The 13,707-nt window shown below is 44.8% G+C and overlaps 1 protein-coding gene across 2 annotated transcripts; it reads left to right on the top strand.

Annotated features, from left to right (window-relative positions):
• The first annotated feature begins 402 nt into the window (after positions 1 to 402).
• LOC130583809 (uncharacterized) lies at positions 403 to 12,508 on the top strand. 2 transcript variants are annotated; one of them, XM_057383407.1, is made up of 9 exons: positions 403 to 450; positions 4,228 to 4,301; positions 5,937 to 6,048; positions 6,681 to 6,825; positions 7,486 to 7,599; positions 8,145 to 8,289; positions 8,705 to 8,853; positions 9,344 to 9,483; positions 10,787 to 12,508. In XM_057383407.1, the coding sequence occupies exons 3-9, from the start codon at positions 5,943 to 5,945 to the stop codon at positions 10,906 to 10,908; spliced, it is 921 nt and encodes a 306-aa protein (XP_057239390.1). In that variant the 5' UTR covers positions 403 to 450; positions 4,228 to 4,301; positions 5,937 to 5,942; the 3' UTR covers positions 10,909 to 12,508. The 2 variants fall into 2 exon arrangements, with proteins under 2 accessions (XP_057239390.1, XP_057239389.1); XM_057383406.1 differs by lacking the exon at positions 403 to 450 and having other exon boundaries at positions 3,307 to 4,301.
• Positions 12,509 to 13,707: the final 1,199 nt, after the last annotated feature.

Below are 13,707 nucleotides of genomic sequence, written 5' to 3'. Positions count from 1 at the left end.
TCCAGGGTGATAGTGATGAAGCTGTCCAGGAGAATAATATTCTTAAAATCCATGAGGATAGAGAAGTGACACTGAGCAAACAGAGAGCTGAATGAATGCTGTTGGTTTAAGCATTCCTTCAGTGGTTGAGGAGGACACRGGAGAGTCCTGTGAGGAGCAGTAATGCCATGGCATTGAATAAAATAAACTTTATGCCATTAAGAAGTTTTATAAATTGAAGATATCCAGCCATACAATTGTGTGTTTGTTWSTTGCAGCYCAGCTCTGCTGTTTTCCTCATCCCTTCACAGCCATCCTGTTTGAAGGRSTGGGWTGTGCAGGTGAGTTTSTGGYTCCTTGTGCCTTCCTGCTGCTCTGMTCCTGATCTGATGCTGTGGATKCTGCCTGCCAGACACTGAACAYTGCTGCAGGCARACTYTTGRAGAAGAAAAGCTTACCAGTCCTTGAACAGTAAGTGAGAACATCTGGGGATAATATTTTTTGTTACTTCTTAGAAGTTTAGTTTAGAGCCAGAAATGCATTGTCTTTTTCCCTCTTACAACACTTGGCAGGGGTTAGTTTGAGTTCCTTAAATGCTTACAATAGTGTCCTTAATCTAGAGTTCATGAAAAGATTTGGAGATCAGTCAATGATTTTTAACATGGCAGCTTTAAGTCTGATTGAAAATATGAGGGTAGTCAGTTCCTTATTCTTCTTGCTCCCTCAAACCTGGAGATATTTCCCTGCTGCCAAAGGCTGGATCTGTTCTCCAACAATAAAAAGCAGATGATTTTCCTTCTTAAAATACCCAAAGGGGATTGCTAACACAGATCCTCTTCRCTGTGCACCCATCCTAATGTGCACAGCCAAATCCCATCCCTTCTAGCAGCAAGGAAAGGCAAATCCCTGGCATTGAAGGCACCCAGATTAACCCACTGCAGGATTAGGATGCTTGAGCTGTTGTTAGAAGATTAGTATATTTGGTTGTCAACACTTGCTGAACTTGGCCTGAAAATGGTTTCCAATGAGGTCACTGACTCTTGGGTGCCAGTTTGCCCAACACACTGGGAAAGCCTGGAGTTAAAGCAAGTGGCTACAAAGATTAAACCTGAGTCCTGAGTGTGCAGAATAGCTTTAGGATTTAAACCCATCATCACTGCTGATGGGGACAAAAGGTTCTGGCAGAGTGATCTGAATTGCTGAGCTCCTGCCTTGCTGGGGAGGTGTTCCTGGGGCTTTGCTTTCTGGAGTTTCCTGCAGCTGGCAGTGTGTGCCATTWGGTGGGTGAGCTGCCCACACATGAACTTGTCTCAGTTCCTGCACAGTGCAAAATGAGTTTATTTTGAGGACAGGGCCTCCACAGGGGCACCTCTAGGTAGAAAGCAATTGGCTTCTACTTTCTGTTCTGGGACTCAAACTGTCTGTGCCAATAACATTTTATTTCAGCTACTAGCAGGAGGATTCATGTTGTGGGATTTTTTTTAAAATATAGGATCTTCCTCTTGTCAGCAAGACATTAATGCCAGCACGAAGTCTGCTCGTGCTAGCTGATCACCTTGTAAATGCTTACATGGCTTTCCAGAGCATGGGAAGTGGGACATGAAAGGAGTGACAGCAGAGCTGTGGTCCCAGTGCAACCAGTGCTGCTCTGGTGTGTGAGTTGGTGTCACTGATGCTGCTGGAGCACATTGTGGTGCTACATGGAGAGGGATGGGCACGGTAGAGCTCTCCTTCCTGAAACACAGCTTTTGTCCTATTAATTTTCTTCCTCTGTTTAAACAAACGAGGGCTGTGAARAGTCTAAATATAGACCCTTTAAAGATTTTTGGTAATACAGGAGAAGAATGTATTTTCCTCTGTTTATCACTGAGAAGCTGCCATGATGGTAAAATAATTGCTAGTTGGAAATTTTTTCTCTATCATGAACCAGTTGAATACAAACTTACAATTGATGCAAAGCAACTTGTCTTGAAAAGTACTGACCACTGTCTGTGCCATGGAATTGGTTCCAGTGATTTTATTCAGCAGCATATCTGGGTTTCAAGACACATCCTTTTGTGAACACAGATTGTGCCATGCTTCTCTTTGTTCATACAAACATTAGCAGCTATTTCTTGTCTGAAATCAATATAATTGCATTTTCCACTCCTCTGACAATATAATTTTATTTTCTCATCAGGCCAGAAAAGATATTCAACTAAACCCATCTCAAAGAATAAGCCTGAAAGTTCTTTCAGAGAAGATACACTATAGAAAGKTAGGGCCTTCCCATAAAAGCTTCCTTTGAGTTTGATTCTGGTATCTTAAGGCTTCAGGTGTCCTGAGCATTCCCACTTTTGGGAATTTTGTGCAGCCTACTGAAGCAAGAGCTGTTCAATTTTAATAACTTTATAAGCACTAAGTACATTKCTCTGTGCTTTACAAATGTACTTGAGGGGATTTTGGTAGAGCTGCATGATAGAATAATTTTGAATATTTTATCCAAGGCTTGTGTTGTGATTTCTTCTGAAATTGGCCTGTATTCAGTGAAGAATTTCAGGCCCCCATTTGTTGGATGAAAATGTAATGTCTGACATCAYGCTGAGGTCATTTGGGCTATCTGATGAGCAAAAACACACACATGCATATACACACTAGATATSTCTGAGAGGGCCATAAACAAGATATAGTCCAGCACAGAAAAAGGTGCATTGTAGATTTTAATCTCCTAGGAACAGAGGCCATGCAGTGTCTGAAATGGCTCTGCTTGTATTTCAGCCCATGCTTGCTGCAACAAGTGCTGGAGGGCAGTTTCTAGGACATGGGTCCCTGTGCACACATCTGGGGGATTCACAAGGTGAAAAAAGGAGRTAAAAATGCCAATGCCATCATGCTGTGAGCTCAGATCTTTGTCTTACTCAAGGAATACGCACAAGCAGCTCAGGCAGCTCTTGTTTTTGATCCATGTGTGAAGCACAACATGTTAGCTAATGAGAAATAACCATACTTAAACCACTGCTTTCCACATCAGAATACCTCGGAAGGGTGGACCTCAGGATGCCTTCAAAGGGTGGCCCTCACACCTACACTGATGGATAGACAACAGCAGTGCTGGCTGGATGCCCTCCACTTCCCACGGCTGGCAAATCTGAATTCCTATAGGCTTTCCACCCCTATCTCAATGGCCAAGGAATCTCCAGCTGGGTTGAGTCCCAGTCCCATGATGTTGTTCCCAATGAGGATGGGTGCTAGTTAATTCATTGCTTTTATRTTTGACATGGGGCAGTTCCCAGCCAGACTGTCTGCTTGGTAAGCATTGTGGCARCACAAGGTAAATTACATTTGGATGCTGAAGAATGTTTTTAAATTTGCTATAAAATTGAAATGTGAGAGGAAAGGAGCAGAAGTATAAAATGGAAGCAGTGGATGTGGTGAGGCTGTGGTTCTGTAGCAGACAGAGATGCAGGCAGAGACTGATCAGCTTGCATGKCTTGCACTGCTTCTGTGGGATGGGCTTGCACTGCGGGGCAGGAGCCTTTTCTATATCAAAACCCAAAAATTTACTYGTGAACCAATCTCATTCTGGGGCTATGGGAAGGCCTGTAGCTGCTCACAGGATCCAGGCTATGGATCTATGTTGTTAATGGTTAGACTGGATCTTAGASATCTTTTTCAACATAAACTTTTCTGTGTATTACATCTGTGTGTTCATCCCTGGAAGTGTTAAATCCCAGGCTGGATGGGGCTTTGAGTAACATGGTCTAGTGGAAGGTGTCCCTGCCCACAGCAAGGGGGTTGTTGGGGACAGATGATCTTTCAGCTCCCTTCCTACTCAAACCATTTTTTATCTCCATCTTCCCCAAACCCCAAATCCACGCTGTTTCTCCAGCACCCTCTGCCAGCATTTCCCACTCAGGAGTGCTAAGATTTAGAGATGCAATATTTTTCACTAAGTGCTCAGTTTCTCTCCTCCTGGCAGRGATGGGGAAGGACAAAGCAGGCAAGAGCCCAGAGCATGCACTCATTAGCTTCTGTCTGCCAACAAGTTGGGAGCATGCAATGTTATACGAAATGTCTGGCTGTTATAAAAGGCTTTGGTTAAGTAATCACATTTCTCTTGCATAAGTGCTTGTTTTTGGGAGGCTGTAGCCAATTGGAGGCTGCAGCAGCACACAGACAGAAAGCATGTGTAACTGCTGCAATTTTTTATTTTTCTTTTAATATTAAGTGATTATTAATCTGCTGAGAGCTGTATGAAATCTCTTCAAGGTTAGGCGGCGGAGGCTCCCCAGCGCTGCTTGTAGCTGAACCACAAGCTTGCCAAAAAGCTTGTAAGGATCCCTGTGAGTAATATTTCTTATTCTTCTAATGGGTGTTTATTACTGGAGACTGCAGGCAGGAAATATTGCAGACATTTATTGCAAGCAATAAGTTACAGGGAGGCAGGAGGTGAGAGGCAGTAGTGAAACTATTGACCTGTTTAATAAGGCTTTCCTCCTAGACTTCCCGTGAGCAAACTTGGGTTTCTCTGAAGCTGTACAATCAAGGCTCTCCCCAATATGCTAATGAAAAAGAAATGTAATGCTGAAGTCAACTGCAGGACTCTGGCAGGACAGAGATTTGGCCTTTCAGGGAGACCACAGGACCATYTTGTCCCGTGTACTGGTTTGGAGTGGCCAAATGTCCTATTCTTGCCTTCTTTCCTTGCTCGTTGACAAGTGTACTGTGATATTTTTCTCTTACGTTTTCATGGCTTTCAGAAATCTGCATGTCAGTCATTTCCTGAGCCAGAAAAGATATCTCTAACAGTACAACTGGATATTTCTTTYCAGAATTTGTTAATCCAGTGTGTCTGTTGAAGACGTTTTTCTGTGGTTTGACTGACATAAATCTAGCTGGGATTTCATATCTTGAGTTCTTCCACATGGGATTTTAATTTTTATTTTTAAAAAAGGATGTTTTTGCTGTTCAAATAAAACTGAAAAGGGAAAAGCATGTATGGATTCGCAGAAAACAGAATTTCCCTTCCCACTTCCTTGTGACGTGTCAGGATGCAGCTCATTCTGTGAACAAAGCCTGGAACCATAAAACAATCCACTGAAGCGGGAACTGGAATTTATCAGTTCAAGACTGAGCAATGTGAAACAACTCAATTGTTACTCCTGCCAACTCTGGAAAGCATTGAAGTGCCACTGTACAGAGAAAGCAGCTCAAGTGTTGAGCTGTGAGGAGAAATAAAGCTGCTGCYTATAGTTGGGTGCATGTGTTCTTACCCTTAGAGATGGCACTGAACTTTTCTGAGACAGAGCAAATGCTGGGCTAATAGAAATCAYTTGGGAAAGCTCATGTCACTACTTACTAACCTTGAAAAATTGTAGAATGTGGATTTTGTAGTCTATAAAGTTCTTGAGTCGTGCTGAAGCATTTAAAGCTTATTTRCAGCCAATAGATGAGGAGGTAATACCACCATGAAAGGAAGTTAATTTGTAGGAGTTACAGGATTAGAGAGGTAAATGTGAAAAGTTATGTTGGACTAAAAGGCTCTTGGCTGCAAAGCAAAGACTTGAACATTTTCMTATTTGCTTCCTAGAGTGGGCAAAATTGATAAGCCTGTTTGCTTCACTGCTATAGTGGTGCAAGATAAGCTAATTTTGTGGGCTAATTATTCAGGCCACTGTGAAAACCTTAGGCAAACCTAAACTACAGCTCTTACACTGTGCCAGTAAGGGATGGAGGGTGGCACAGGAGACAGGGACTTCCCATTTCTGAGATTTCCCATTTCCATTCTGCAAYYTCACGAGSTCTCTGCAAACAGAGATGCTTCTARCCCACACAAGGCCTCTTTAGTTCTAATGAAAACCCCACAAATAAAGTTAAAATTTATGCATTACAAAATTATTTCTAAAGCAGTCTCTGGGATGTGGAACAAATSCAAGCATCCTTTAGGATAGCCCAACAATGTCTCTGATGTGTTTCAGARTAAGATGGATGCTCCACATAAGTTGAAGATTTTGGTGATGTTTCTGTCTCTGGCTACGTTCACGGGCATGGTGATAATGAATGCTGGAAATGCCACTGGGACTTTCAAAGGTAATGCAAGCAAATTTTCTTAGTTGAGAGCTGGGTTTCATGCTTTGTATCATTTAATGGTATAAGGTGGCTTAGATGGGGTGATCTGTTTGTTACCTCATCACCTCTCCAAATGGTGATGCTCTGTGAAAGGTGGAAGCAGCTGCTACATGTTCCAGGTGTTACAGCAGTGTCTGAACCCCATCCAGTCCCTTGAAATCCAGGTAAATGTCCCCAGTGAGCCTGGATCCAGTGATGGTTGAAAGGCAGTCTTTGCATGCCCTTGTACCCCTGGTGGAAGATGTCCAGGCTGCTGCTGTGGGTTTGTAGATGACAGTGGTGCTGATTTTGAGCATTAYCCAGCTGAATCTGCCAGGAATTGCCATTGTGCTTTCCTCTGGTTTGCACAGAGCTGGATTTTCTKGTTCTGTGTAAGAGGGAAGGTGCTCAGTGCTCCCAATAAGGGACAGTGATCCCATAATGGATGTCTAAACCACTTGCAGCACCTGGTTGGTTTGCACTGAGGGTGTGGTCCCATCATCCCCAAACCCACGAGGCAGAAAGGAAGATTGAAGGGTAAGGGAAATCAGCAGTCTTTCCCCATCCCTAGGATGTAATAACACTTTTGCCTGCMACAACATTCACCACCACAGGTCTGTTCAGGACAACCCCTGGAAACATCTCAGCYAAATACAGCACTGATTTCACACCAGCTGGATGGACTTTCCTCATCTGGAATGTCATCTACGCCTGGCAGCTCGCCTGGCTTCTCTATGCCTTGTCGGGGATCTGTCGAAGGTATTTTCCCTATTTTCATAGTGGGAATGAGAAATGACAGTGACTCTTCCCTTCTGGAGTAGCTCAGTTTCTCCACCCCCTTTCTGGGGTTTCTGGTCAGAGCAAACCCCCTGTCATTTTTCTTGACTTGGCCTGAAGCTCTGCTGCTGGAGTATCTCTTAGGTCCAGCATCCAAAGCTGGGAAGGTTTGGAGGTGTACAGAAATTGCTCTGAGGCATGGACAGGTATCAAAGTGTGTAAACTCCCCTGTGAGGCCTCATTTCCAGCAATTTGAGGGATCTGACAGATTTACCCACTACCTGCACCTACCCACTGCTGGAGGCTGAGAATCCACTTCCAAAATTAATGGATTAAGGAGTTAATGATTTGAGTTTTCTTTCTGTTAGAGATCAAACACCCAGCATTGGGGAGTCTCTTGGTTTGTTGAACTGGACATGAAACTTTTCCTGGAGCTATGAGATCAATAACTGCCTGATAGGGAAAGCCACAGGGATTTCTGTATTGTATCAGAGGATACACAGGAGAAATGATCTGATTTAAGCCAAAATGTTTAACTCCAACATAAAGTCCCTCTTAATATAAAGAAAATGAGGCCAGAAAAGTTGCTTTGGTCAATGCAAACATTGTTTTTCTTTCTCCATACCCACTTTTTCCTGGCAGGAATGAACTTGGATATGTCTTCATGAAGCCAGACTTGCTGCCAACACCTTTTTACGTGGCATGGTGTCTGAATAATGGCCTCAATGTTGGATGGCTCTTTCTGTGGGACCGAGAGTGAGTTGCTTTTTATTACAAATACTTTCTAACACTCTTTTTGGGACTGCCCCAGTACTTTTTTTTCTCTATGTTTTTTTTTCCTCTATGTGTGAACACTTAATCACACCTCTAAAACTCTATCTCAGGCTTTGACAAAACATAGTCTTCGTAAAAGTTTGGGGGAGATCTAAGATCTCTTCTAAGCTGTTGTTCTTCTACATTTTTACCTCCACAGGAAAGGCAGGAGCCATGCCTCTCTTCATTAATGCAGTTAAGCTCCTTGCCTTGGATTGTTTTCATAATGGTGGTCACATTAAGGGCTTATGAGAGCACCATTRTCAAGAGGTGAAGAAATCAGTTGCAGTCAGGAAAACAACTTCAAAATTAACAGAGTAAAACAGCAACAGCAGTGTGTTAAAATGAGAGCTACGTGAATGCATTTATTAAAGGCTGATCAACTTAATGCCAGTAAAGGCCAAACACCAAAGCTACAAATTAGGGCATTGTGACACCCCTGAGAAAAATGTGGTATCTATTGTGTGTGTACATGTTCTTTGTCCTAGGTTCCTCCTTCCTGCCCTGGTGTTCCTGGCAGTCCTGACTTTGACCACGTGTGCTTCCCTCTTTGTTTCCCACCGAGCCTTGAGCATCCATTCCTCCTGGTTTGCCAAGGGTCACAAAGCTGAGCTCTGGCTCATCCGCATTCTGGTAGGTGGCTTTTGAGAAGCTGTGCTGTGGGTAAATGGTGAAAAAAGCCAAACCCTGTGCAGTGCTGGAGGTATCAGGAGTGAAAGATTTGGTGGCAGAGCATAGCTAAGGAAAGATTTCTGCCCTGCACAGAAAAATTCCTGCCAGGCCTTCTGGAAATGTGTCTGTGTCTCATCACAAACTGGGAGTGGGCTCTGTTCTTTGCACCTCCTGAAACACCAGGATAACACACTGCTGGGCTGGATCTCTGCAGTCCCTTGGAACTCCAGGGCTTCACCTTTTCTCCCTGCTGAGGGACTTTTCTTGCAGCCAGGTCCAGAAGGCTGGCTTAACTGCCCCAGGGGCTATGRGTCACCAAAGACAGGCAGAGATTASCCTGTGTGTCACTCTTGTCCCTTGCTGTGCTGTGTGGCAGGTCCAGAACGGGCTGGCTCTCTATGTGACCTGGACCAGCATCGCCACGCTGCTCAACTTCGCYGTTGTGCTGATCTACAAGTGGAATGTGCCCAATGAGAAAGCCACCACTGCCTCCCTGAGCATCCTGGCCCTCAGCCTGCTGATATGGTAAGTGACTCCATGCCTAAAAATCCCTTCCATCTCTCACTGATGGTGACCATCGGCTCCAATTCACCCCTTGCCTGTCCCTCTCCCAACACTCACTGCAAAGGCTTCTGTTGTAACTCATGGCAGATGAACTGGGAGCTGGGCAGGGCTTTTATTCCCTGACTCTCAGCAGTGCCAGCCAGCACACTTTGTGGGCCAGGGACATATTTTTGTGACTTGCATGAGCCCAGCCTGCTTTAGGATTACTGGTGAGGATGTGATACCAAAACCATATGAAACATGACTTTATTTTCCCTCAAAACCTACCTTAAATAAATGATTTATGAACTTTCTGATTTTTAATAAATGAAAAATTTTGGACTCTTGTCCAAACTTGGGCCCGCAAACTGCCCACCTCCTCCCCCCCCCCAGCCCCCATTGTCTGTCTAATTCCTTTCTTAGGGAATGGGAAAAACATAGATAAAACTTTGGTCACTCTTTCTTTTCACAGGTTTTATCTAGAAAACTACTACCTTGACAAGTATGTCCGCTATAACCTCACAGTCTACCCGGTGGTCATAGCAGCTCTGACTGGCAGCGCGTACAGGAACAGCTCCTTTTCATCCCTGCTGACCAACAACATTTTTATAGGTGAATCTTTCTAACTCCTGTAAAAGAAGGCTGGTAAACACTTTCACATCCTTCCTCTGTGCTGAGGCTGGAAAGCCTTGCCACTTTAAAAGCGTTGTTAAAAAGAAGATATATTTGAAGGGGTTCATTTTGCTAAGTGAAGAGTGAAGCAGAAATCATTACCCAGGAGCCTTGGGGCCGAATCCAAACCTTGTGTTGTCTCAAGTTMACTTCCCAGTGCAATATTTTGTCCTTCAATCCTCCATCACCCACTTGGCTGCTCCAGAAGCTCCATCTGATGTAGAGCAGGCCAGAGGAGCTTCCATGTGCCCCATATTGTTTGGCAGTGCRTGAGCTCCTGACCCACATTGGGCTTCACAGTCCAAACCCCCTGCACTTGCTCCTCTCCTGTGCACAGCTCAGGCCAGCCTTAACAAGTTTTCCTGGGATTATCTGGCTGCTGCCAGCCACTGTAGCAGAGTTGAGTGTAGTCATCCATGCTAAAAGGGCTTAAGCTGTCCAAATTCTGTACAATCACAGTCTGGCAGGAGCTGTGCCATTCTGAGCAGTTTTATGCTGGCATGAAAGGCACTGAGCTGTGTGAACTCTGAATCTCACTGTAGCAGCTCCAGATGTCTATTCCCACCACGGGGTCAGCAGAAGGGAGCACATTCCCACCCTTCAGCCTTCCCACTGCCACGTACCAGTGGCTAAAGCTAAATTGTGGGCTGGCACCACCACTGGAGCTGCTCCAGAACAGTTCCCTTTGCTGTAAGCACAGCTGGAGCCTGGTCATGTCTGGATCACCCAGCAGGATTTGGCAAAGCTTGTCTGCCACAGGCACGGAGGCACTGGAGGTTTGTCTCCTGATGCTTGTGGCCACCAGAAATGRGGAGGTGAGTGTGGTCTCTGGCAGGCAGCTCTGTTCCTGCAGTAGGTGCGTTTCTACCAGCAAAATTTTATTCTTACTGGTTTAGCTTGTTTGGCTGGTAGGACAAGAATGTGCTTTTCCCAAAGCAGTACGTGTTTCTTTATATAGTTCAACTATTCYTGGAGTATTTTGTTAATGTAATGTATTTTAATTCCTGTGTCCAGGAAGTCTCYCCCCTTTTTAGACATGCCCTGACCTGGAAGCATTGGACAAATTTGCCTGTATAGCAGTGAAACTCTGCGAGATACAGCTCTGGGGGTGATGGATCCTATACTGGCAATTGTTTGTGGGTTTTTCTCTTTCCCTGAATACCCCYKGTTCCAGRAGCTGGGGTATGACAAGAGRCACTGTCTTTCTTTTATGCTCTAAMACACTTCTGTGTTTTGTCCCCAGTTGTTCTGCTGGTACTGACCTGCTTGATCTTTGCTGTTCGCCTGGGACTGGTCACATGGAGACATTGGAAGAGACCACTGGAAGCATCAGAAACACGAGGCCCCTCAGGCACAGTGGCCTGAAACCTCTGGCATGTTGTGGCAGATACTTGAAAGGGAGRAAAAGGAATTGGGCATCTGCTGGTCCTTCCTTCCTGTATCAATCACCTCGTGCTCCTCTCTCTCACTYTCCATTCCAAAAGCAGATGTCTGCAAACCTGTCTTGCTCCCACGTCCTCTTGGATCAGCTACTCCCAACTCTGCCTTGAATTCCTTTGGTTTTGCTCTGGAAAAGTTCAGGAAAAGGTCCTGAGCAGCTCTGTGCACCCTTGTGATGCCTGGGCTGTGGCTCTCTGCTCCTGTCAGTGCTGCCCACAGGCACTCAGCAGCCTTGCACACACAGCTGTTCTTGCTCTTTCCTTGTAGTTCACTTTTCTTGAAAAACAAATTCAAGTGAGCTGTTCCTGGGATTCCAGGGACACTATGTCCCTGTGATTCCCTTGGCCATTAGTGCTGAGCACTGTCAAACCCTGGTGCTGTCAGCAGATCTCCTGCTCCTTTTCCTGCTTCTCTTCAGTGTGACAGGAACAGATCCTACAGCTTGATCTCTACTTTTGCAGTGTCAGCTCTGGTGTTTGATATTCAAGGAGGGAGGAGGAGTGACTGAAGATTTCTGACACAAATGTGTTGCCTTTCCCTCAGCTCTTGGGCTGGCTGGGTGTCTCTTGCTGGGGATGCTTTGTGGCTACTCTGGAAAGAGGTTAGATGTACAGATGATCTGGGGTGAAGCCTGATGTTTCAAAGGAAGCCTGTTAAAAAAAAAGAAAAAAAGAAAAATTGAACCGGTAGAGCGAGCTTTTCCTGGATCGGTGCTTTCTCATGTGGCTTCACCGCTTCTGAATTGGGATTAGGAAGCTAAAACTGGATTGACTCAATTGTTGGAGCACTCTGTGCCTGATGGAGAGCCGGTGGTGCCTCACAGGTGTCTGGAAATCCTTTCTATAGGGCAGGTGCTTTCAGGGGTTGAGCATCTTRCAGTGCTATTAACAAAGCAAAATTCTAAAACAATGTGCTATTGTTTACATTTAGCAAAAATCAAAAGCAGTGTAATGTAACCATTCTGGTGTGGTTTTTTTAATTCGTAAATAAATCAGCTAATTCTACCACTGTGCCACTAGCTCTGTAAATCATCTAAAGCCACTGTCCTGGCTCCCACCTCACTCTTGCTCAGAGTTCCAGAGTGACTCTGGTCTCTTGCTGGGATCTCATGGGTGTAACTGCTTCCACTGATCATCAGCCTTGGAGGTGAAGACTCAGAGGATGCAGATTTCTAGGTATGATTTAAACTCTGTCCAGCACGCTGTTCATTAAGTTTCTATTTTATAAGCTCTGCCTCCCAAGAGCCCAGCTAATAAATTCCCATCAGCCTCTCCATAAGCTGCCTTCTTTAATACAATGACATTAAATCCACTGGCRTGGGGATTAAAAGGTCCAGGCAAGGTGAGAAGCTGCTGTGGGRCTGTGCAGCAGTTAAAGCATGGGAAGGTTTTGCATCCTCCCCAGCAAGAGCACTGAAAACAGTTTTTGGAGTGGGGCAGCAACACTGTTTTCCCACAGGACTTTAAAAAACGCCTTCAGGACGTTAAAAAATGCTTCTTGGTGTCCATGCCTCACATGTATGCTGGCCAAATGACCAGAAACTATAGCATAAATGATAAGACTGAGCTGCCCCAACCCTCATTTGGCCACCCACAAATAATTTCCTGCTCCCTAAAACCCTCTTCAAGCCATATTTTCCCATAGCTGGGGCAGACAAAGGTTTCCACAGCTGTCCCAGCACACAAAACTCCAGCCAGCTTTTGGAAAAATGGCTTTTCTTGCATCTGCATCAGGAAGAKGGGCCTAAAAATAACCTACCTGCCCCTTTTCCTTTCAGCAGGCATGGGGCAAAGCAGATGAAAAATAAGTGTGACCCTTCCTCTTCCAGTCATGGGGATAAAGATATCTTCAASACTATTTTTAAAGGTTTTTTTCTTCCCTGAAATGCCTTGTTTTCACTTCCCTTTCCAGAACCACCAGCACACGATTTTACCCACAAAAGATTTTTCTTTAGGCAGAGCTGCATTTCACAGAGCTGGAACCCTGCCAACCTTTTAGCAAAAAATAATCAGTCCAGCCTGTGTTTCCATGAGCGATTATGGGATTTGGGTGAATTTTACAGGATTTAAAATTTCTTGGAAAGCTGGTGGCTTTAAGAACCCAAGGCCTGAAAAATTAGTTTAGTTTCTGAAAATGTTAATGTGCCTTGTAGCCCAACCTGGGGTGTGACCCAAATTCCCCAGACCCCCTCACTTCCCCGTGGGGTTGAAATGGGGAAATGGATGGGGCTGGCAAGGGCTCCCAGGACATGAAGGGGTACCTTGTTTTCTGACACCAAAAACTGGATTTGTATTTCTCCTCCTCTGAAGAGATTCCCTCTGAGGCTAAATGGGGAAATAGGGAAAAAACAAGGTGATCTGTAAACCCCTGCTGGGCAGACAACTTCAGTGCTGTGTCCAGGGATGATCAGGGATGTTCCTTCCCCACTCTGGGGCCAGGTCCTGCTCTGGCAGCCTTGTCTGAGACTGACCCATCAGTTCATCAACATTTTCCCTAGAGATGTATTGGCTGGGCTGAATATTTCTGAGGCTGCTAGACTGTTGTTTTCAGTAAAAGTTTCTGGGAAAATATTGTTCAAAAGAATGTTGTATGAAAGAAGTTGTGAGGCAAGGGAAATATGCATTTGAACAGAGAAAGCAAATGTGTTAATTCAAAAGGAATTTTTTGGAAAAAATGAGCTTGTAAGACCCTAGATCAGACTCTCATTAAAGCCCACGCAGCATC

Source organism: Malurus melanocephalus, unplaced genomic scaffold (assembly GCF_030028575.1).
Source record: "Malurus melanocephalus ecotype Western Australia unplaced genomic scaffold, MMel_1.1 scaffold_630, whole genome shotgun sequence".
NCBI lineage: Eukaryota > Metazoa > Chordata > Aves > Passeriformes > Maluridae > Malurus > Malurus melanocephalus.
Note: the sequence above shows the minus strand (reverse complement) of the source record. Positions and strands in the feature narration are given on the sequence as shown.